General features: G+C 61.2%; 1 protein-coding gene across 7 annotated transcripts in view; it reads right to left on the bottom strand.

Moving 5' to 3' along the window:
* Positions 1–10,974: 10,974 nt before the first annotated feature.
* The window catches only part of SKI (SKI proto-oncogene), a 70,568-nt gene continuing 57,901 nt past the window's right edge, over positions 10,975–23,641 (bottom strand). For 2 of the 7 annotated variants that reach the window (XM_038537684.1, XM_038537687.1), the window contains 6 exons: positions 17,628–17,750; positions 17,431–17,549; positions 16,544–16,812; positions 16,152–16,453; positions 14,884–15,114; positions 10,975–14,067 (listed from right to left, as the gene is read on the bottom strand). In XM_038537684.1, coding sequence (XP_038393612.1) covers positions 13,879–14,067; positions 14,884–15,114; positions 16,152–16,453; positions 16,544–16,812; positions 17,431–17,549; positions 17,628–17,750 — 1,233 coding nt within the window. In that variant the 3' untranslated portion in view covers positions 10,975–13,878. The remainder of the gene's footprint in view (positions 14,068–14,883; positions 15,115–16,151; positions 16,454–16,543; positions 16,813–17,430; positions 17,550–17,627; positions 17,751–23,641) is intronic. The other 5 variants (XM_038537685.1, XM_038537688.1, XM_038537689.1 and 2 more) reach the window with 4 other exon arrangements.

The following is a 23,641-nucleotide window of genomic DNA, read 5'->3' as shown; positions in this document are numbered from 1 at the left end:
CTCCCGAGAGGTACCTTACCCACCCCGCCAGGCCCGCTGTGGAGGCCCAACCAGTGATGCCAGGTCCCCCTCTGGCGACACCTCCACTCCCCAGGGAGAACCCAGGCCAGGCTGGGGAGGGGGCGGGCCTGGTCCCCCCCGCCCCCCACTGAGTCCCCGCACCCTCCCCCGCCAGGCAGCCTGGGGACATGGGAACTGGCTGCTAAATGAGAAATCGAGAGGTAGCAGCAGGTGACTGGTTTTCCGGAAAGGAGCTTCATGTCTGGGGGACACTTCCTGGATTTGACAGCTGCCTCTGAAACACACCAAAGTCCCGAGAGTGGGGCAGGGCAGGGGAGTGGGGAGACTCTGGAAGCTGTGGCAGCTAGACAGGCGGCTGACATGAAGGGAGGGTGGCGGGGCCTCCTTTGGCCTCCACTTCGTGGGCTCGTGGCTTGCCAGATCCAGGATCCAAGGTCTGCCCACCTCCTGTTTCCATGGCCCCTGGGGCCCACCCTGTGCCCACCCTGTGCTGGTTGGAGCCAGGCTTGCCCCTCGCTTCGAAGCCCACTATCCCTTCTCCCTCTGACAAATGAGGAACAGGGAAGGAGCCCCCAGCCCCCAGCCAGGAGAAGCACACTGCTGCCTCCCATCCTGGAATCCCTAGGCCCCTCATCCCTCCATCCAGCACCCACTTCCCTCCTACACAGGCATCTGCACTCTGCCACCCCCTACCCGCCAGAAGGAGGCTTCCTCCAGCGCTCACAGAAGGGCCACCCCCTCCCTCAGGCCCCCCCACACCGGCTGCTCCCTTGTCTCCCTGACTGTCCCTCCCCATAAGTCTCCCTGGACCCCCGCCCTAGTGTAGCCAGCAGTGAGGCACAGCAGTCATGCGACAGAGTCCCTCTGGCCAGGAGGGCAGCCCATAGCAAGGCATCTCGGTCCTGCTTCAAGGAACGTCCCCAACCCAACTCCATCCCACTGCCCCATGCAGCCCCACACACCCTGCTGCTGCTTCTGCACACAGCAGGTGCTATCAGGGCTCACCCCCCAAGTCTGTGCCAGGACTTCCAGCCTGACCAGAGCAGGCTCCACACTTGCTGCCCTCATCGCTGGCTGTTCCCCCAGCTAACTGGCCCCTGCAGCTCCATGTTTCTGCCTCAGGGCCTTTGCATATGCTCTTCTTGCTACCTGGGATGCTCACCTCCCAGATGTCACCTTCTCATGAGGGTTTCCTTGGCCACCCCACCTCCAGCAAATACTTCCTGTTCCCTCCCCACATCACGTCCCTGCACAGGTCAAGGAGCGAACATGCCATGCACTTCATTTGTCTGGCTTGCAATCTCCAAAGGGAGACATTTGGTCAGTATTGTCTGCCTCAGCATCTAGCCTCAGCATCTAGCACAGTGTGTGATCTTAGCAGGCCCTCGGCAAATGTTTGAATGAATGAGTGAATTTGGAGGACCTACTCTGTGCCAGGCAGAATGGGGGCCACTGGAGACAAATTGGGCAGAGGAGATGTACAGGGAGACTCATAGCTGAATAGCTGGAAGGAGGGCTACGAGGGCTACAAGGATGGATGGTTGGGTGAATGGATGGTTGGATGGGTGGGTGGAGGTATGGATGGACGGAGAGATGGACAGATGGATGGATGGACAGATGGGTGGGTGGATGGATGAGAACATGCATGGATGATGGATAGAAGATGAGTGGTCACGCGGGGGTGATGGGTGTAATTATAGGTGGACGGAGGAGCAGAGGTTTATTTGCTGTTAGGAGGCAGGTTCATGTAGAATAGTTGTTTTCTGACTAAAGGCAAGAGGTGGGAGGAGGAAAGGGTCCCTATGTCAAAACCCACCCAAAGCCAGAGAGCCGTTGTCATCTTGCCCCTGGCAGCCACCCCTCACTCTGCCCTCCCTGCTCTTCTCTTAGTGGTTTCCCATCCAGTTTTGTCTCAGTAGGAGTGAACCAGTTCATGGCTGGCAGACGGGGCAGCCCAGGACCAGAGGGTCTGACCCCTGGTCCCAAGTGATCCTCCACCCCTTGCTCAGTCCTGGCTTCTAGACCCAGTGAAGCAGCAGCCCCTAGAGAGCCAGTGTGACTGCAGCAGCAGGGCCCTGGGAGAGATGAGAGCCAGAGAGGGAAAGGGGCCCCAGAACCTCCACGACTGGGGAATTGAGGTAATTCTGAGCCTGAGGTGTGAGGCAGCAGCTGTGCCACGTGGAGCAAGCTGTATCCACCAGGCTTCTGGTTCCGTGAGCTCAAGTGGCCATAGATGCTGCCCGCCTGGCTCAGCAGGGCTTCTGCCTCTGACTGGCCATCAGGAATGGACAGACTGCTGGTGTCCACAGCAGTGAGTCCCCAGGAAGTCCCCATTCTCGGGTCTCATGGATCCCAGGTCAGAGTGCCTGGGCCCTAGGGGCTGCGTCCTGCCCAAAGTGCAGGGAGGCAGATGGGGGGCTGCAGCCGATGAGCTGTCATAGGAGGTGTGTCGACACACATCTGCATCAACATGAGGGGGGCAGAGCCCCTCGCGGACACCCAGGGGTCGGGAGGGCTACACACTCCCACTGTCCCCAGAACAGCTTTGTCTGGGCTTCACCATCGCCTGGGCCTGCCCCTGAGGTTCAGCAAGTTGCTCTGCGGCTCTTTCCTCTTTTCCAGATGAAACCACACTTCTGTCAAAAGAAAAACAATGAAAATGATGTTTGAGTTTAGGAAGACAAATGTGCTAGGCTCAGAAGCAGCTGCTGTGTTTCCCAGCTTGTCCAGGGGGTCCTTTGGTACCTCCAAATTAGCACCATGGGGCTTCATCACAAAATCCAGGACAGAAGCTCAGAGTCAGCGTCCCAAACAGATTGAGGCCCCCAGAACCCTGGACATGGGGCAGGGATGGTCTGTCCCCTCAGCCCCCTCGCAGACATGGAGCAAAACTGGCTCTATGGTCCCAGGCCATGAAGCCTCTTGCTTTCTGGTCATGCAAGTAAACCTGAGAGTGGGCACTGCACCCGGGGGGTCCCACCAGGCTCTGTCCGTCCCATGCTCCACGGCTTCCTGGCAGGGCGGCTGCGGCCCAGTGGGATGATGTGCTGGGGCAGGGGCCACTCAGCGAGGCCTGAGGAGAGCTTAGACCCTGTGGACCCATGTTTAGGCAGGACCCACTGACCAGCCTCTGCTGGGACTCCTGGGTGAGGGAGCAGGAGAGCCCTTGAGCATGGCGACACCTCTCCTGGCCAGCAGGCCTCCAAGCCAGGGAACAGCGGCCCTTCCCAGGGCCGCAGCCCTGGGACTCCCATGACTTCTGCTGATGGCTTGGGGACTGCTGGCTGGGCACCAGAGGTGCCTGCTGTCACCCCGACCAGACCCCTAGTCCTCACAGACAAATCCACCAGAAATTTGAATTCTCCAGGAAAAAGAAAAGAGGGTCAGCAGAGGCCCGGCCACAGGCACTGGCCCAACCATCAGGTCTCCCAGGCCAGGGGCTGAGTGGGAGAGGCACTGTGGCCCCGGCCCCCTGGGGTGACCAGTCCTGGAGTAGGGGCCCTGCTGGGAGAGCTCTGCTCTGGAGCCCTCATCACCTAGAAGCCCACCTGTTCCATGGGTCCTCAGTGAGGGAAAGAGGGACGTCAGCCTGGTCATTGCTCCCGGCATCAGGGCCAGGTAGCATCAGTGCTGTCCCGCCAGGGGGTTATGCCCGGGGTCCTGACCGAGTGGCCATCTGACAGTCAGCACACAGCCTCCTCAGTCCCTCCCCGGAGACCCGGAGGACCAGGAGGCTCCCAACCTGGGCTGGCAGAGGGAGTTGCCTGAGGCTTCCCTCCATGCCTTACACCCCAAGAAGCTGCTCAGCCCCCAGGAGGCTTGAGGAGGAGGCTCTGCTCCCAGACCCTCCCTAACTACAACCCAAACCTTCTCTCCTGGGTCACAGTCTCTCCCTGGGGGGCCCTCCTCCTGCCGTCCACTTGCTTAGTGGACATTTACAGAGATAAACTCATGCTTGAGCCACAGTCAGAGCCCGAGAAACAGAGAGACAGGTCAGAGGCCTGCTTGTCCCTCTCGGCCTGGCCCACCTCCCAGCAGGGTCTTGGCCAGTGCATGGTCTCAGGCCACCCCTCGCCAGCCTGGCATCTAGTACAGGACAGACATAGCCCACCCTCCCATGGGGCCCCACCTGGCGTAGACAGCTCGCCCAGCCTCCTGTCCCACTGGCGGGTCACCCAGGACGCTCCTGGGGGAGGCCTCCCCTCTTCAAAGCCTGGGCAGGCCGCCAGGTCTCGCCACCAGCAGGGTGGCAAGGCCAGCTGCGTGGGGCCCCTCCTCCTGGGCTTCCTGCGGGGCCAGGCTGTCTGCTAGCTCCCTGCCTGCCCCAAGTGGCCCCCTGCACCCTGGGGTCCCTCAGTCCTGGGGGAGTTACTGGGAGTCACAGGTCTGCTTCAGTACAACCATCAAGGGGTGGGCGGCTCTCAGCACCGGTAATGGACACAGCTGCGTGGGGCCATCCCTTTGCCACCCCCGTCCCCTCATGGCAAGAGACAGCCACTGAGGGCCAGCCCACAGCCTCTCTGATGGAAAAGACTGGGCCACAGTGAGTGAGCACCTTGAGAGCCAGTTGGGGGCCTGAGCAGGAGGGGACAGGTGCCTTGTGTCCCTGCCCACTGGGTGACCCTGGGGACCCACAGTCTCAGGTCTGAGACTGCTGTGCTTCCTCAGCAAGCCCAGGGGGTGGCGGGGCGGGGGTAGTGAGCAGACCAGGCAGCCACCCTTACTGGCCGAAACTGCCCCGGCCTGGGCTCCTCTTGGCACCAGGCCCTGGGCATCGAGGAGCAGGCAGGCTGCCCCACTGCCGTGGCCGCGGGTGTTTTCTGATGGAGGCTATAAATAGGGCTGTCATCAGCCGCCCGGGCAGCGGGGCAGCCTGACAGAGCCTGCCAGATGTGCTGGGCTCCACAACCAGGCCTGCCCTCCCCACCCGCGTGTGACCCCCCAATGGTGACACTGCCGAGACTCTAGCCACCACTCCTCCTGGTAACTCTGCCCCGCTGATCAGAGAAGTGTCAGCACCCCCCAGCTCTGCCACCTGGACAATTAGAGGAGGAAGAACCAGGACAAATGTCACTCCAGGGGGCAGCCCAGGTGGTTCAGCAGTTTAGCGCTGCCTTTGGCCCAGGGCATGATCTGGGAGACCTGGGATCAAGTCCCACGTCAGGCTCCCTGCATGGAGCCTGCTTCTCCCTCTGCCTGCGTCTCTACCTCTCTCTCTCTCTGTGTCTCATGAATAAATAAATAAATAAATAAATAAATAAATAAATAAATAAAATCTTAAAAAAATAATTGTTACTCTTGGTCCCAGCCTGGGGAACGCATGGAGGGGTGCTACCTACCCTAAGCCTCCAGACCCTCCCTGGTCCCCCCTGCGGAGGCCACAGGCCAAGGTCAGGGTGGGGCTGGCCTTCCAGGGGTTCCTCCTTTCCTCTGCAAATCCTTAGGGAGCCCCCCCCTTTGCAGACCCACAGAAAAATGGGCAAAGGTGAGGCAGAAAAGGAAGGTAAGGGGGTCTTTAGTGGATTCCTGGGGCAGGATGGAGCACCCCTGGGGCGCAGGCCAGCTCCTGATCAGGGCAGGTCCACTGAAGTAGGTCTGAAGGCGGGAACACTGGGGCTAGCAGGGAGTGGCTCAGGCAGCTGGGGAGGAACAGCAGGTCGTGTGGATCGGGGGTCATCATCCTGGTGACAGCAAGTCCCTTGCCGCAGGGGGGCCAGTCCTAGAGGAGAAAGGACAGGCAGGAAGGGGTCACAGGTCACCACGTGGCGTTCCATGGCTCTTGGTCACACCTGCCAAGGCCCCCACCCCACTCCCCAGCCAGGGCCCTGACAGCATCCCCAGGAGTCGGGCCAAGCCACTAGGGGCCGAGGGAAGTGGGGCCCGGGGCAGGGGACCGCCTGGGGACACCTGGCTGGGCAGAGGTCTGGGCGGGGGCGAGGCTTGGGGCAGAGGTCTGCGGGCTGGGGCGCTTTTCCACCAGCGGGAAGGCGCCGGCCCGGCCTCGCGGGGTGGGGGGCAGGGGCGCCTTCTGGGAGGGCGCCCGCAGGCCCCGTCCCGGCCCAGCCTGCACTTCCCGCCTCCGCCGCTGGGGGCCGCCCGCGAGCTCGGGCTCCCGACACGTGGACACGTCCGCGTCCCGGCCGCCGGGACTCCGCTCGCGCCCCCCAGCTCCAGCCCCGCGCCCGCGCCCGCGCCCCCGGCCCCGCCTCTCCCGGCAGGGACCGGAAGGGCTCGCCGGCCCGGCCCGGGGGGAGGGGGGCACTTCCTGCGCCCGGCCCCGCCCCCGCCCCGCGCGCCCCCGCACTCGGGGAACCCCAGCTCCTCCTGCGCCCCGGTGCCCGCGCCCGCGCCCGCGCCCGCCCCTCGCGGGCGAGGAGGGAGGGGAGGGGAGAGGGGAGGGGAGAGGGGAGGTGCCCCCCACCCCCGGGTCGGAGCGCGGGGCTGCGGGTGGAATCGGACGCGACGCCGGGCGGGGAGTGAGGGAAGTGAAACCGGGCGGCGGGGCGGCCCGGGGGCGGCGAGCGGGGTCCTGCCAGATGCGCTGCGGGGACCGGAGGCCCCGCGCCAGGCCCCCAGGGCGACTCCGCGGGAGGAGGCGGGGACCGGCCGGCCTGCCCGGCCCCCAGGGGCGCGCCCTCGCGCTGACTCGGCCGCGTCCCCCATCGGTGCGCGGCCCGCACCCCGGCCCGGCCCGGCCCCACCCACGTGGGCGGCCGCAGCGGGCGTAGGTCCCCAGAACGGCCCGCCCGGGGCCCCTGCGCCCCGAGGGGGGACACCGCGCGCCCCCCCGCGCCCCCCCGCGCCCCCCTCCCCAGGCGTGCTTCCGGCCGGGCCGGAAGGAGCCGGAATTTGGAATGTTTGGAAGGAGCTCTAATTCCCGGGGGAGTCCCGGGCCTGCCCTTCCCCCTGGGGAGGGGTGCGTGGGGGGCTCATCTGCATCTGCAGGGGACGGTGCCCTGCTCGCCGGCTCTCAAGCCGGGGCCGTGGGACGGTGGGTGGGGGCCCCGCTACCCTAGCCTGACGCGCGGACCCCGGGGCGCCCACGGGCGGGGCGGGGCGGGGACCCTGACCCGGGCCGTCCCCCTGACCGCTGCCTTCCTGCCTGGGGAAGCAGGTGGCCGGGGAAGGCAGGGGAAGGCAGATGGCCTGCCGGTGACAGGGTCAGTGAAGCGGCCTGGCCACACCCGCCGCCCTCGGTGCCCCTCCCCAGACCCCCAGGGCCTTACTGCCGCTGCTTTGTTCTTAGAAACAGGAAGTTGGGGGTGTGGGCCGCACCTCCACGGGGTCAAGGCCCCCCAAGGCAAGGGCGGTGCACACCCCACCATGCTCCATGCTGGGCCCCCAGTGCCCCAGGGAACCCCTAGTACCAAAGCAGGGAAGGGAAGGAGGGTCCAGGGTCTACCTGGAGGGGCTGAGATGGGGAAGGGGAGTTCACCGGGCACTGGAGGAATGTGAGGGGAGGGCACAGGTGGGGGCCACAGAGGGCCTGGTGGGCACCCTGGCACTTGCCAGTTTGCACGAGCCAACCTGGTTTTCCCAGGCGCACAAGTTTGCAGACACCACAGCAGTTGCCCACAGCCTCCCTGAACACTGCCTACATCCCTGCTCCGCTGCCTTCCCCTGTCCCACCTCTGCCTGGGCCTGGAGCTGGACTCAGGTGTCCTCTGCGGGGAGACCAAGCCCCGATCTCGGGCTTCAGCCTTCCCAAGGCACCCTGTCCCTAGAGGTTTCCAGAATAACCTTCTGTGGCAGGACCAGAGACCTGGGCAAGAGTTTGGGCCCGGCTTCCTGCCAGTAAGGGCTCCTGGGCCAGGCTGGGAACAGGAAGGCTGACCCTGGCCCTGCCAGACACCTGCCTGGCACAGGCCGCTCCACCTGCCCATCCGTACTGCCCCCCGCAGTGGGGCCACCTGCTCCAGTGCTGGGAGCCCCGGCCCCTGCGGCCCCCAGCCCCTGGCACAGGTCTGGGCACAGATGGCCACGCATGTGAGGCCTGCAAGGCTCACGTCATCACTCTGTGGGGGGCAGGAGGGCAGGGGCAGGCAGGCATCCGGGCCCCAAACGTTCTGCCCCCACCCGTCCCAGGGTGGCTTGGCAGTGGGCAGGGCACACCAGAGGGCACAGAGCACACTGGGTTTCTGTGGGGAGGGTTAGGGTCCCCTCCAAGGCCCTGCTTTCACAGTCAGCTGGGGCCAGCACAACCCCCTTCCTGAGGGCACAGTCTTACGGGACCCTCCCAAGGAGCCCTGCCTCCCCACAGGTGGCGGTCACCCTGAGTGCCCGGGCCCCTCGCCAGCAGGGTGTGGGTGTGGGGCCTTGGGGATTTCAGGGACCCCCCCCTGCAGTCGGAGAGCTGCCTCTGCCTGGCCAGCAGGAAGGGGGGACCTGTGTCAGGACAGGTGGAGAGGGAGGGAGAGGGTGCCGGTGGCCAGCAGAGGCAGGTGGGGCTCCAGGCTGGGTGAGTCCAGGACGGGGCTGCTGGCCACAGCCAGGGGTGCGGGTGGTGTGGAGGGCGAGGGACCACGCTGAGCACGGGGGGGGGGGAGGGGCAGGGGAACTGACCCCACGGTCCTCCCCAGGGGCCCAGGGGGGAGGGGCCCTCCCAGCTGTTACTGTAAATGGGCAGGCGGCTTCCTCTTTCCACGGAGGGTGCGCCTGGCATCCGCTGCCCCAGATAAGGGTGCAAGTTCTCGGCCTGCGGTCAGCCCCCCTGACCACAGGGTGCTGGGTGGGGCCTGGGGGGCCAGACTGTGGCTCTGGAGCCAACAGACTGGGAGGAGGGGTGGAGATCCCAAGACCGAGCCAGGCAGGCACAGCTGAGAGCACCAGAGACAGGGCTGTGGCCCTGACTGCTGGTGACAGGCAGAAGTGAAAGCTGGGGGTGGGGGTGGGTCACAGGGCAGGCCCCTGCGTAGGTGCCCAGGAGCAGCCCCTCTAGCCTGTGCTCACCATCCCCGGGGACTTGGAGACGCAGCCTGCAGAGCAGCACCCCCTTGGGGAGGCCCTAGAGCCACCAGCACAGGGAGCAGCCCCTGCCAGGGCTCCATGGGCCGCCGGGCCGCCACGCCACGGGACGGACTCGCAGGACAGACTCGGGGACCCAGACCAGAGCCCGGCCATGCTGGAGAGGCGGGTGGTCCTGAGCTGGGGGACCTGGAGGTGGGGTGAAGAGGAAGGGTGTGGCTAGAAGTACTAGGAAGGGGGCTTTGGGAGGGGCGTCCTCACCAGGGGGCTCCTGTCCTGTCTGGCCTGCATCAGGGTTCCCAGGAACCTTTAAGGATGGGGGGGGGGGAGCGAGCAAGAGTGCGAATGTGCAATAGCGTGTACCCACAACCACTGTGCATGAGCTGGGAGAAAAGGGGGGGCCCACGAGCTAGAAGCTCAAGCAGACCACCGCCAACTGAGCCTACAGCCCAATACGGTCTCCATCCCCCCACCCATGAAGCCACAACCGGAGCCCAGATCCCAAGACTGACCCAGAACAGGCTGAGCCACCCAGGTGCCCCAACCCTCGGGACGTGCTGGCTGGCATCCGGGCCTTTTGAGGTTGCTGCCGGACCAGCTCAAAGGCCCTGGGGCTGAGCACCATCCGGGCCATGGGGCCACCCCTCTCAGGCAGCCCTGCCACCCTGAGAAGCCCTCCTTCAGGCCAGCCTCACCCTTTGTGGCCCTCACACTCAGGGCGGCACGCAGACGTTCAGGGAACCAGGGTGGAGGACAGAACCAAGGGGCCCGGGGGGATGGCAGGAGGACTTGCTCTGGGGGATGCTTGAGGGCCCTCGGTGGCAGCAGCATGGGGACACTCACTTGGTGGGGCTCAGGGCATTGCTGCCCCGTGGGTATTCAAGGTCTTCTGAAAGGTCACGCAAGGTGGGCAGGCTTGGTCATGAGGCTGAGAAAGAGGCGAGTGTTTGGCATCGGCAGGAGTAGGGCCTTAGCTGCCCACTGCTGCAGCCCTCAGCTCACCACTGTGGCTGCAGGGGTGCCTCCGGGACCCCCAATAGGGGACCCCAGAGACAGTGAGGGGTGGCCCTCCCAAGGAGGGCTGGCTGGTGCCCTGGGGTGGAGGTGGTAGGAGGGGGCCCACAACCCAAGTATCCGGCCCTGCTAAGGGAGCAATCTGACTGATGGTGTCCTCCAGCTCCGTGGGAGACCATCCCCAAGAGGGCGGGGAGCCAGGCCCGTTGACACCCTGGTGACAGAGGGGGGCAGACAGCACTGAGGCCTGTGCAGCAGGACGGGGTCAAGTGGGGGCAGTGGCTGGGGCCCTCGTCCCCTGCCCCGGACCCCACCTCTGTCCCAGGCCCTTGGGGGCACCCCATGAGGGTGAGCCCATGAATAGCAGGCAGAGGTGAGGGCAGGCAAGGCTTGGCCTCCTGGTATCTGCTGTCCCCACCCTAGGCCTGACCTGGGCCCAAGGTAGAGCGGGCTCTTCCTGGCCTGGGTGGGGCTGTCGGGACCACAGTGGGCCTTGTGCCCCCTCCCCGGGAGCTGACCTGCACAGGACCTCTGAGGGCCACGGGGAAGCCGGGAGTACATAGCCCCAGGCATCTGGGAGAGATGGCAGCCCAGCCCCTAGCCCAGCAGAGTCCCAGTGCTGCTCCCTGCTCCGATAGGGCACGAGGGGCACCAGCCATCTACCTGGGGGGCAAGTCTCTGGGCTCAAGAGAGGCAGACAGCACCCCAGGCAGAGTGCTGCCTACCTGCGCCCCACTTCACTCAGGGGCCATGGAGACCAAAGGCCCCCCTCCCCAGTCTGGAGGGCAGACACGGTTGGTCCCATCCCCTCCCAGGGCTCAGGCCCAAATGGGGGCCGGGGGGAGGGGCGGCCCTGGGGGGGGGAACCTTGGGGCCCAAGCATGGCTGTCCTAGGCATACTCTCAAAGTCCTTTATTGTACAAGGTCATCTGTCTGGGGGAGGGGCGCCAAAGGACTAACGGGTACACAGCGAAGTAGATAAATATGCCAAGCTTTTTCTTTTTTCTTTTTAAATCAGGCATTTATAAACAAGAAAGCATACATTAATTACATAAAAATAGTTTTCGATAGTAGAGTAAGTCATCATGTTGTCATTAGCAGCAGCAAAGGAGGGAACAGCGGTGCAGACGCTCCTGGCGGATATAAAGGTAGAGCTGTGTTTTTTTCCTTAACTGAAAAAAAATGTCGCTTGTGACTCCTGACTTAAAGCAAGAACAAAACGGCCTCTTGAGCCTGGTGGACGCAGTGGGCGGGCAGGGGTGGGAGGACAGGGCCCGGGGGCGCCGTAGGGGCTGGCGGGGGGGTCCGTCCCTCCGGCAGGTGAGCTGTTCTTCCTCAGTTAAAAACAACCCAGAAAACGAGACAACTACCAGGTAAGAAAAGTTTCTGAAAAAGGAACCACCGTACACGCGTGTGATACAACAGTGTCAAGGAACGGTATTTACAGGGGGACCGTTTTTACACGGGGCTAGTTCTGTACGAAAAGCAGGATATTATGTGTGTGAGTTAGCTGCTCCAAAGATATGAATGTTATTGCTGTTGTTTTTCCCTTCGTTAAAAATCCTCTTTCAGCATAGAAATAATGAGTAATTAAACTGAATACACAATCATTTGGAATAATGGATATTACACACAGGGAGAGTCAACAGCCAACAGGATAGATCCCTTTCCTCCCTTCTGCAGGGAAACTGAAACACAGCTGCACGAACGGAAGCCAGGTCTCAGGCTCCTGGGACCCAGGCCCCCTTCCCCCGAGGATGGAAGGATGGAAGCAGCCAGCACGAGCCGACGCCCCCTCATCTCCTCACCCACTTCACCCAGGGAGAGCTGCCTGGGACCAGAGGGAGCCACCCCAGCTCTGGTGGGCCATGGGCCCCTTGGGCAGGGACGGCAGGGACGGCAGGGACGGGCCTGGGTTGCCCCCGAGCTGCCCAGGCTCGGCCAGCTCTCCCTGACCTTCCGGGACAGAGCTGCCACTAGGAGGCAAGGACCCAGTAGTGGAGTTGGTGAGCAGAGGTGGGCAGCACGGGGCCCTGACACAGCTCAGAGCAGCTCCCCACCCTCCGGAGCCCCAAACCGAACAGTGAACAGGTAGCCCTGGGCCCCTAGATCTCTCCCGACTTTCAGACTTGGCAACAGAGCACAGCCACACAGAAGCACACGGGCACACATGAAGCTCTGTTCCAACTGAATCATTTAGTTTCCCTTGAAGAAATGACTGAGAAAACAACTCCGGAGAAACATGGCCGGACACAGCATTCTGAGTGTTGTGTAGTACACAGGCCCCTCACGGGACCCGGTAATAATGCCCATCAATGGGGACACATACGGCAGAGGGTTAACATTCCATGCATACAAATTCTGGAACTGCAAAAGAAAAACAAAAGCAAAAAAAAAAAAAAAAATCCCAACAAACGCTGCATATATATGATGTCCCTTTTGCATTGCACTTTAGAAGGGGGGGTCCAGCAGCACCTGCGCCCTGCCCCCCGTAAACCACGGGCTGGAGCCCCGCAGATGATGTCATCACCAGACCTCTGGTGGGCGCTGCAGCAGGCGGCGCCTGTACCTGTGCCAGCCGTCTCCCCCTCCGTCCGCGCTCACAGCTGCCTCGGTGTTAGAACGGGGTCAAGCGAAGAATTCTGGTAAGATCTTCCTCACATACATAAATACCGTAATTCAGGATGGGGAGCCGCCTCTCGTCTACTGGAAAATCATTTTTTCAAGCTTGGGCATAAAAAACCTTATACAATTTGCATGAACAGTTGAGAGTAAACGAGATTATTTGGAATAAATGCAAGTAACTTATTCTGATAGTGGCAGATTCCATCGCTACTGAAGACAGTATCTCGGGGGTAAGAAGACAAGTCAGGGTTTGCTGTACAAGATGCTGGAAGGCACAGGACTACCCCCCAAGTCAGTTTTTGCATTTTCGTTTTGTGATTCCCTTGTTCAACCAAGCACCAGAGGGGGTTTCTAAACACTCGAGCACTTAGGATGTGGACTCCTCTATAAATGGGGCTGCGATATTTGAAAAGTAAAAACCTCAGTTAACTGGGGAATAAAAAGAGAAGGGAAGATTTTTGACAAAGTGCAGTTCTAAATATACGTTTAAATGAACAAACAAAAAGAAAAAAAGTGAAGTAATGCTGTTTTGTTCCAACACCGCGGCCTCGGTCCCAACGCGACAGGAGTGGCCTAGGGAGGGCGGCCGCGGTGGGGCGGGCCCGGCACTGAGCCCCCTCTGGAGCCGCCGGGTGGGCAGGCAGGCGGAGGTGGTGGCCTGGCTCGGCACGGCTTGCGGCTTGTGGCGGCCTCCCTGCTCTTCCCCAGCGGCGGCACAGGAGGCCCGGGTCCTCGTCGTTGAAAAAATAGACTCTGGAGAAAACCCTCCCTGTCCTTGCTCGGCCACGGACGAGCTGCGATGGCTTCAAGGGGCGGGGTGGCTGCGCCCCGGCAGGTCCTAGGATGGCATCACGTGTTGGTGGGGCTTTTAAAAGTTAGTCATTAAAAAACCTGTTGATTTTTTTTCTGAGTATCAAGTCTTCTTATTGGTTTTAAATAGCTTATAACAAAAATGTAAATGTTAGAACGTTCCAGCAAGCAGAGGCCCTCTGCGGGCCTGGAGCCTCCACTCCAGCCGCAGCTGGGAACCCGGCTTGCACACTCAAACTTGGCCAGTAGAAAATTTTGCAGTGGATTCCAAAAGTATGTGGTTCCAAACACTCGCTTGGTTAGAGGCACAGTAAGACGTTGTGCTATGTGGACGTGGGGGCGGGCCCGCCGGCACGCAGAGCCCCCGAGCCCCCGGCTGGCCTGGGCTGCCTGCCCGCCTGCTCCCTGTGGCGTCCGCACCGCAGCGGCACACAGTGGGATCCACTAGGGCTCCAGCTCAGCCGTGCTCTCGCTGCCCGCTGCCTCGGGCCGGGGCCGCGGCCACAGCTGCTCCTGCAGCTCCTTCACCACCTTTTCCAGATGCTCCCGGGCCTCGCGCTCCCGAAGTAGGTCAGCCCGGAGCTGCTCACGGTCCGCTTCTGCGTGCTGCAGCTTCACCTGTAGGTCCTCGATCTGAAAGGGACGCAGGTATTAGCATCACCCGCTCCTGGCCCCCTGGTACTCTCTCCTCCTCACACTCAGGACATGGGCCTGTGAGGCAGGTGGTGACCAGGCCTGGGATGTCCAGCCTGACAGCAGGACAAGTCCAGACGTGGCCTACAGAGCCTCTGACAGCTGGCAACTACCTAAACCCAGAGAGCGGCCTCGGGGTGCCCTCTTGACCTCCTGAGGCCAGAGTTCCCTTGGAAGCCTGCTGACCAGGCCAGACTCTTGGAACACCAGTGAGGTCAGGGGAGGAGAGGCTGCGGGGCTCCAGGACTCTGGCTTGGGGGTTGGACAATCAGTGCAGGAACTGTGGGAACCGCAGACACTGGATGGGCTGCCGAGGTTGGGAGCTCCTTTGCTCCCCAAGGCTGGCTCAGGGATGGTTTCTCAAGCAAAACCACCAAGGGCATGGCCAGGAGGGAACAACTGCACAGAGCTCCTGCACAGTGGCTCACAGGCCCCTGAAGCCCAGGAGGGCATGCTTGCATCAGCCTACTAGGCCCCTAGGGTCCCCTAAGCTTGCAGTAGACCCAGAGAGATGAGAAAGGACCTGGAGATGCAGACAGACCACCTACCACTTCTTGCCCATACCAGGGACCTGCCAGGGCCCCCCCTTTCCCACACACAGCTGAGTCTGGAGGTGGCGCTTGGTGGCCTTGCTGAGAAGCATGGCACCAAGCCTCACAGGCCTCAGTCCATCCCCCCCCACGCCTGCCCCCCAGGCACCAGGTCCTACCTCCCAGGTGGTGCCTCAAAGCCCCTGCCACAAAGCCCCACCCGTACCTGGGCCGAGTACTTGGCGCGCAGGCGGCCGGCCTCACAGCCCTTGTCACACACCCGCACCTGGCGTGCCTGCTCCAGCTCCCGCTTTAGACGCAGTCGGGACTCATTGGCCTCTCTCATCTTCTTTTCATTCTCAGCTCGAAGGCGCTCAATCTCCTTCCGCAGGTTGCGCTTGGCCTCTGTGGCTTCCCGCAGCTTCTCTTTCTTGGCCACACGCAGAAACTCCAGCTCCTGGTGGGGGCGGGGGGAGGGGACAGGTGGCACACACACCAGGCCAGGGTCACCATACCGCCAGTGCCCCCTCCCAGGGGGTCAAAGTCACCCCGCTGCCCTGGTCCTCACCTGCCTGCAGCAATTAGTGCTCCCCAGCACCCCTGCACAGGGCCCTCCCAGCCTTCACATGCTCCCTGGCTCCCAGACACCCTAACCGGCGTGCCTCGTGTCCTCCAGCCTATGGCCTGGGCAGTGACTGAAGTGCTAGAGCTGCGGCAGGACATTTCCCTTCCCCAAGGCAGTGCCCTCACTGGCTCAGGCTTCCAGGCTGCCCTCCTCTAGTCCATCATCAGGGACTGCCACCCCACCCCTCAACATGTTTGTGAGCGTAACATCACATCTCCAACCAGAACCGGGGAAAGGGGGTTCTGAAGAAGCGAGTGCTTGACACACACTCAGAGGGGATATCTGAACTCCTGGGGCTCTCGGGATGGTAGGGCTGTGCTGTGCTAGAAGCCCCACGTGTGAAGCTGCCATATGCCAGACACCAGCCACAGAGGTGTGAACGCAGCTGCCGCTGAGCAGATCTCCAACAAGGCCGCAAGGGCCCTGTGTGGAGGCCCCACCCTCGGCACTGTGAACTCTGGGCTTCCCCCACTTGTCAGGAAAGGTGGCGCAGAGGACACTCGCCCACAGCCTGAGGAGCCAGGGCTGGCCCCACTGTCTGCCCCTCCTGACGGGGGAGGCGAATGCAGGGCCTCTAGCCCCCTCTTCAAAAGGAAGCAGTCACTTCTGTGGAATCATCTAGAACCCAATGTGCACGCACAGGCCGTGCACTTGTGCCTGGAGCCACCTGGTCCTGCCTGCACACCCGCTGCAGGAAAAGCTGCTGGTTCGGGTGCACGCATGCCAAGTACCGGCTCCACACTGGGCGTGCAAGTCTCAGGCTCCTCGCTGAGAACAGCTGGGCCTTCACTGCCCCCAGAGGGACAGACCAACCCCATGAGGGGCTGAGCCAGGTGCAGGGGTGCCGAGGAGTGGTGTGGCAGTCTCACCTGGTGGAGGCTGCGCTTGGCTTGCAGCGCGGCACTCAGCTTCTCCTCCTGCTTCACGCGCATCTTCACCACCTCGTGCAGGAACTTCTCTTTGGCTTCCTTGGTGTCCAGGCCGCCCTCCAGGGCCTGTCGCAGGTGCTCCAACTCTGCCTCCAGCCCACCACTCGTGGTGTCTGCAGGGGCTGCCACCTCAGGGGCGGGGGGCACAGCAGGGGGGGCATGCACACCTGGGGAGCTCAGGTCCTTGGCAGAGCTGGATGAGGTGAGGGATGGGGACGAGAGCGAAGACAGGGAAGAGGTGACTGCAGAAACAGAAAGGGAAGGGGAGGTCAGCAGGGGGCCCAGTGCACCACCGGGCAGCAGCGAGCCCGCAGGCCAAGACCCCGACTCACACGTACATTCCTCCCTGCTCTCCACCTCCACCTCGGCTTCTGAGTCCTTGTCATCCTCAGGGGCAGCTGCGGGCGCTGGTGTCTCTGGGGCTCCAGGAGTGTCCACGGTCAGCTTCCGCTTCCGTGGCTGGAGGCAGGTGGCTAGAGGCTCAGTGGCCCGGGAGACAACGGTGGCACATGGTGGGCTGCTCACAACCTTCTGCTGGGCAGGCGGCGCCAGGGCCACATTGGGGGCCACACCGGTCTCGAAGCTCTTGTAGGAGTAAAAGCTGCAGGGGCACAGGGGCCGTTGGGGCCATAGGCCTCCCCACCACCGTGGGGAGCACAGGAAGGCTCACAGTGGGACCCACCCCCTGGAAAGTGTGGAGGTGGAGATGCAAGCCAGGAGCCAGCCCCACAGTAGCTGGCTGCACCCAGGCGAGGGCAAAGAAGTTCTGGGTGTGCCCACCGGGACACTGTCAAAAGGATCAGCACTGCCATGACCGCCTTGACCAAGGACTCAGGGTCTGGGCCCCATGTAGATGCAGCAAGAGCACAGCCACGCAAATAGGAAGCTGCCAGGCCAGCAGTGTGGCTGCAGAACATAGGGACCTTCTGCCCATGCTGAGCACATGTCACTGTGTCCTCGGGCCACTGAAGGAGCACCCAGAAGAGGGGGAGGGGGCACCAGTCCTGAGACCCACAAAGCGATAGCCTCTCTAGGATCGTGTCTTCATTTGAAGGAAAAAAAAAAAAAAAAAAAAACCCTAGGCAGCCCCACAAAGGGAAGGTCTCACCCAGCAGATGATTACGGGCCCCAAGGTGGTAGAGCCCAACTGTGGCCCCACCCCACCCTACCCCACCCCGGGCCTGTTTGACCACTGGCCACCAGCACAGCTGCCACTCACCTGTCTCGAATCAGGGCTGGGAGGTGTGGGGAGAGCTCTTTGTCACTCGTAGACACCGCGGGGGACCAGGGTCGGAAAGCGGAGAGGCGCTGGCGAGGGTGAACGCAGCCAAGGCTCTGCTGGGAGAGAGGCGCCAGGTGTCAGGAGCTGAGATGCAGAGGCCCGCTGCCGCCCCACGCCCGTGCCCTGCGCACAACCTTGCTGGAGGGGCCAGCCAGGGTCCGCAGCCAGCCAGACTGTTTGTCCTTCTCAGAAGACGGGGGGAGTTGTGAGGGGGCGTCATCTGTTTTCCGGATGGAGGCCGGGGGCTCGGAGGAGACCTGCAAAGGACACAAAAGTTGTCAATGGCACCTCCAGTGGCATCTGCACTCCAGGCAGGGTCTCCCGGCCAGCAGACTCGCCCATGCACCAGCCGTCTCCTTGAGCACTCTCTGTGGACCTGTGATGCTGCCACCCCACCCACAGCTGCAGAAGGCCCAGGGTAGGGGTGTCCAGGCTGGGCTCCGGTGTGTGCACTGTGGACTTGGTGCCAAAACAGCCGACGGGAGCTGTGGACTCTGGCCTTCTACCCACACCGGTGGTCATGCCAGGATGGGGAAGAGGCGGCCCGGCAGGCAGGCTCAGTGGTCAAGTGTGGGGCCTTCCATCGGGGGGGTCACCCAGGTCCCCAGAGTTCTGGGTATCACCAAGCAGAATTTCAACAACATGCCGTCAGCCAGAGATGGTGGCACCTTGGCGGGTAGTGCGGCTCTCTGGCAAGACACCGGAGAAAAAGCATTCTCAAAGTAAGAGATGTGCCTTTCCAGCAGGCACACAGAGCTTCAGGACGAAGGCCTCGCTCTTGCTTCCCCCACACCAGGGGCCCCAAGGAGTATCTGTCGGACGCTGTGGGCAGAGCGGCTTCCTGAGCCGGCATCAGGACAACCGCCCTCCGCCCAAGGTGACGGCACAAGATCCCTGAGGGAGATGGGGTCTCTTCCCAAGAAAACAGAACTGCCTTTGGAAGATGGACTGTGCCTCCCCGGGGCCGCTGTGCAGGCGTCCACAGCACAGGTCAACAAACATTGCGTTGCATCACCCACATTGCAATGCCACGGTCACTCCCGTAGGTCTGACCTCAGGAGGAGGGAGTAGAGGTGGCGGGGCGGGGAGTGGGGGGCTCTGGCCTGCAGCTGGGAGTCTTGGAGGGGAGACCATGGAGGGGGGCAGGGAAGGGCTCTCCCACCTCTAGGAGCACTTGGAGGATGTACTGTCACAGACCTGGCCTCCTGGGGGCTGGGAGATAAGTGGAGGTATCCCGCTTTACCAGGCTGTCATCACAAAATTCCAGAGACCCAGGACAGACTGGACCCCGGGCAGAGAGCCCGCTGGCAGGACCACAAGGGAAGGTCCTGACCAGCCTGGCATACAATAGTATGCATCCTGCTCCACGGCAGCCCCTCTTGGGACACAGACAGGCAAGGGCAAGGAGGACCGGGAAGGCTTATCCCTAAATCCACTCCGGGCAGATGCAGCCCTCAGGCCCCAAGAGAAAATATAAGGACCTCAGACCCACTACAGGGCTGCACTAGCCTTTGTCCTCACAGAGAAGCAGCAGCCCTGGGGCCTGGAGCCCTGCAGCTCAAAGGTCCCCGCCCAGCTCCTGGGAGGCGCCTCAGAGGGGAACCCACAGACTGCTGTGGACAGTTTGCTCAGACGTGAAACAATCATTCAGGAAAGAGAGACCCATTTGTTGGTGCTTTTAAGGGGAAGAGTCCAGGTGACGTCTGCCTGCATTGCCTGGACACCTCCCACCGCCTATGAGCGGGTAGTCAGTAGGGGGACGGGAGGGGGGGGGCGCGGTTACGCCAGCAAGGGTGGAGCTTCCTGTCTGAGCAGATAGGAAGCAGGGAGGAGAGGAAACAAGCTGAGTTCTCACCAAGAGAAAAGCCACAGGTCTGGCACTGGCTCCTGCAGGTTCCCAGGGGCACCACCTGACTCTGGCTATAGGGCCACCCCATGTACAGTGGCTGGCTGATGGCGCCCAGCACTCACTGGCCAGAGCCCCATCCGTATGGTGGGGGACCGAGGGGGTCCTGGCCTTCAAGCACGAGTACTCAAACCCAGCCCATTGGTGCTAGCAAGGGCCAGAGCCTCCCCTGCACCCCCCCTCCACTGCCTGTCAACCCTAGGATGGGGAGGGGTCTTCAGGCAGCTGGGGTAGTTCCTTTGGAATTCCTGTAGCAAGAAAAACCCTATAAGCAGGACTTTCTATGGAAGTGAGAGCTCAGCAGGAAGGGGCCACGGGGAAGCCTCGACAGGACGTTTGGACACTGGGCCCTGAGGGAGGGTCATGGCTCCCTGTCACCTGAGGGCTCTCTAAAGCCCTGGCAGGACATGCTTCCTCAAGTGCCAGCGAGTCCCAGTGATAGCAGGCGTTCAGGGATACAACCATGCCCAGTGACATCCCCATTGTGCAAGAGGTCAGCAAGCAGGTAAGGACAGTCACTTTTGGTTTCTGACCCTTCTCAAGGCCTTCAAGCCAGGTTGTGGGGGCCTATAATCCCCAAGGAGGGGGCAGGCTTCTGGGCCTTGGACCTGGCCAGAGAAGCAAGGCCTACACCCCTGAGCCTGAGGCCAAGAGCCTGCTGGGGCTCCTGTACAGCAAGGTGGGTATAGCAGCTGGCCAGTGCACTACCCATGGACACTGTGCCATGCATGTGCAAGGGCAAGTGCCACCGTGCACAGGTGTGCTCCCATGTGCACACCCCCAGGAGACCCCAGCCTGCCACGGAGCTGCAGCCCTGCTGAAGATCTGGTGGCACAACAGCCAGACTATGGAACAAGCCCTGATTCTCACGACAGACGAGTACATAAAGAAGGTGTTGTATGCAAACGATGGAATATTATTCAGCCATCAAAAAAAAACAACCTTGCCATTTACAAGGACGTGGATGGAATTAGAGGGTATCACACTAAGTAAACTCAGTCAGAGAAAGATAAATACCACATGATTCCACTCAGGTGGAATTTAAGAAACACGCAGAGGAACCATCGAGGAAGGGAGGGAAAATCAAGACGACATCAGAGAGGGAGAAAAATGAGGGGCTCTGAACTCTGGGAAACAACCTGAGGGTCGTGGGGGATGGGTGGCTGGGGGATGGGAGTGATGGAGGGCACGTAGGGGGATGTAAGATGACAAATCACTGACCTCCACCTAGGAAACCAGTAATACATTATATCTTAATTAGCTGAATTTAAATTTTAAAAATTGTGGTTCCCAGGGCTGAAGGGAGGTGGGAATGGCAAGTTATTGTTTAATGGGCATAGAGTTTCAGTTTTACAAGATGAAAAAATTGAATGGATGGATAGGAATGATGGTTGCACAAAAATGTTAATATACTTAATGCTATTGAACTGTACACTTAAAAATGCTTAAAATGGTAAATTTTATGTTACGTATATTTCAATTTTTAAAAATAAATGTTTTTAAAAAAGAAAAGAAAAAGAAAAAAAGAGCTGGCTATAGATGCCGTGGGCACCCACCCAGGACCACTGAGTATGTGTGTTCCTCACAGAGGAGAGGACACCCCACAATGAGGTTCTGCACACTGTGCTTAGGGCCTCTGGAGGTTTGCAAGCATTTGGGGGTATGAGTTAGGGATGACTTGACTACGTGACCTTTATGTCAACCTAGGCCGGGGTGTCAGTCATGTCACTGATTCTGTGGGCTCCATCAGATACAAGTGGAATGGGGGTCAGGATGGCTGCTGGGGTTGTGGCCACTACCCCAGACCAGTGCAGGGAAGAGGAGAGTAGACGAGAGGGTCAGTGGCCACCAGGAGCCACAGCTTCTGGCATTAGCCCCAGGGCCTCGTGCTCACAAAGGCCGTACTTCAGTGCCTGAGTCCCAAAGGCACAGAGGGACAGCCCAGGCCAAGGCCCAGAAGCAGGGCGGGGTGGAAGGAGGGCTTTGGGCTCCGGGACCTTGGATTTCTGAGCTGTCCCTCCTCCACACTCTGCTGAGAACCCCATGTTCCACCAGCATGGTGAGGCCTGGGCTGAACCCCTAGAGCAAGACTCCTAGAGAGATGCCACTGGCAGCACCCCATGTTTTCTTGGCGGAAGGAGCTCATTACCGCTCTGCCTCCCGAGACTGCCCTGGGATGTTCTATGAGCTCCCACACTCAGAGCCTGAACCCAGGAGGGGTCCCTGTCCTGCCCTGTCAATTCTCACGCACGGTTTCCCGTGCAGCACCCTGCACATCTTCAAAAAGACTGAGAAACTGCTCATGGGGAACAGAGGAGGGAAAAAAGACGTCCCAGATGCTGGCTGACAACACTGGCCCAAGCACACAACCTGACTTCTGTGCCGAGCTCTGGCTGCCATGGTGGACACTCAGCATTGCTCAGGCATCTGCTTCTGGGGTAACACTGGTAGTGAAGAGGGGCTGCTCCTGCCCAACTCCCAGGCAGAGCCAGAAGCCAGCTGGGGATACAGCTGCCCACTGCAAACCAGGACAGCCCAAAGGAGGGACACCTAGCAGCGAGGCCAGAACACACCTGTAGAGCACAGATCCAGTAGAGCGAGGCTGGCCCAATCTGCAGCCATGTGCCAGGCACTGCCTGAATGCAAAGCCAGTGCGATCGAGGCAGGGCCCTGCAGTGTGCCACATCCAACACCTATAGCTCACGGGAGGGACAAGAGCCACCCTAAGAGGCTGTCCTGCAGGAAGGGTCACGCTAAGTGAGTGGGAATAGTCACCTTCCCCACCCAGGTCCACAGACCCCAAATCTTATCCATGCCCACTTGGGAGATGTGTGGGTCTTAGGCTGAGGATCTTAACACTACAGTCTTAAGACTCTGCCTGTCATAACTGGTGCTATGGATGCTCAAAGGACGAGAAGCAGTGACCCTGGTCTGCTCACTGGGCACCAGCTCTGCCACGAGAACCAATGTCCTAAAGCAAATGTCTGTCTGGGGCACACCAGCAGCTTCAGCACGCCTCTGGCTCCCTGCACCGAGCTGCCTCCCTGGCTGGTGGGGTCAGGGTCTCAGGCTCCTCTACCCTCACCTAGGATGTCCCCTACTGGGTCCTTCTCTCCCTGTGCTCTGTCTGGACACCCTTGGTACGGGTCACCAGGCCTCAGCACCATGGAAGCACACAGAGCCCTGTTGTGCAGGCTGCTCACGAGTATATCAGAGCACACGTACACCCGGGCAAACGAATAGCATCCCCCCTCCCCACCCCCCGCCCCCATTCAGAGCAGATGGGAACTGCTTTGCTTTTGTTTTCTTACTATACTTAGATGAACGCCTAAGGCCAGGGAAACATGCTGCCTGGGGAGCCACGCAGTGGGGCTGACATCAATTGCCCCCCAGGTCCCCTCTGGCCCAACAGTTCTGGGCACTGATAGGACCGTGGTGAGGGCAGCGTCCTCATAGCAGCTGGCCCAGAGCTCCAGATCCCCACCGAGGGCCAGCAAAGACAAGATGCGTCCTCACAGAGGAAATGAGTCTCGGGTTCTTGAACTTGCAGCAGCAGAGCCAAGCCCCAATGGCTAAGCCAGGGCTGGGGACCCAGGAGGGGTTCAGCAGCGATCCACCTCCCCCAGCAGCAGCAGGCCCAGGTGACGGTCAGACACAGCCCCTATGGCAAAAAAGGCTCTCCAGCAGTGTTCCCTCAGGAAGCAGGAAGTTAACAGCCAAGGCTAGGCAGGCCCCCAGACTGAGGACAGGAGAACCAAGCCAGGTGGGCAGCACCGCACCACCCCCCCAGCACAAGCCAATGAGAAGAGTCACAGGCCTCAGCCAAATGCCAAATGCCAAGATAGAGCATCAGTAAGATCCACTTGAGACCTTTTCTGCTCAACGTGCAGATGACCTGGGGCTGAATTTTGCTCAATTCCTCAGGGAACAGGAAAGGAGTTCCAAGTCACAGGTGGGATGAACAGCAGAAACCCCATCCTCCCAAGCCCCCAGCTCACAGCAGGCCAGACCTTTGCAAAAGGCCCCCAAAGGACAAAGGACCAATGCCCCAGACCCAGGGGAGGCTCCCAGGGCTCAGGAGCATGTCAGATGTCATGAAGGTAGAAGACTCCCCCAGAATCTAGAACCACGCAGAGCCTCAGGCCACACACACCCTCCATAGGAGCACAGCGACCACGCCAAGCTGCATGTCACTGGCACCTTGGCAGGAGCAGCCATAGGGCTGAATGACCCCACAGGAGG

This window comes from Canis lupus, chromosome 5 (genome assembly GCF_011100685.1).
Source record: "Canis lupus familiaris isolate Mischka breed German Shepherd chromosome 5, alternate assembly UU_Cfam_GSD_1.0, whole genome shotgun sequence".
Classification (NCBI taxonomy): Eukaryota; Metazoa; Chordata; class Mammalia; order Carnivora; family Canidae; genus Canis; species Canis lupus.
Note: the sequence above shows the minus strand (reverse complement) of the source record. Positions and strands in the feature narration are given on the sequence as shown.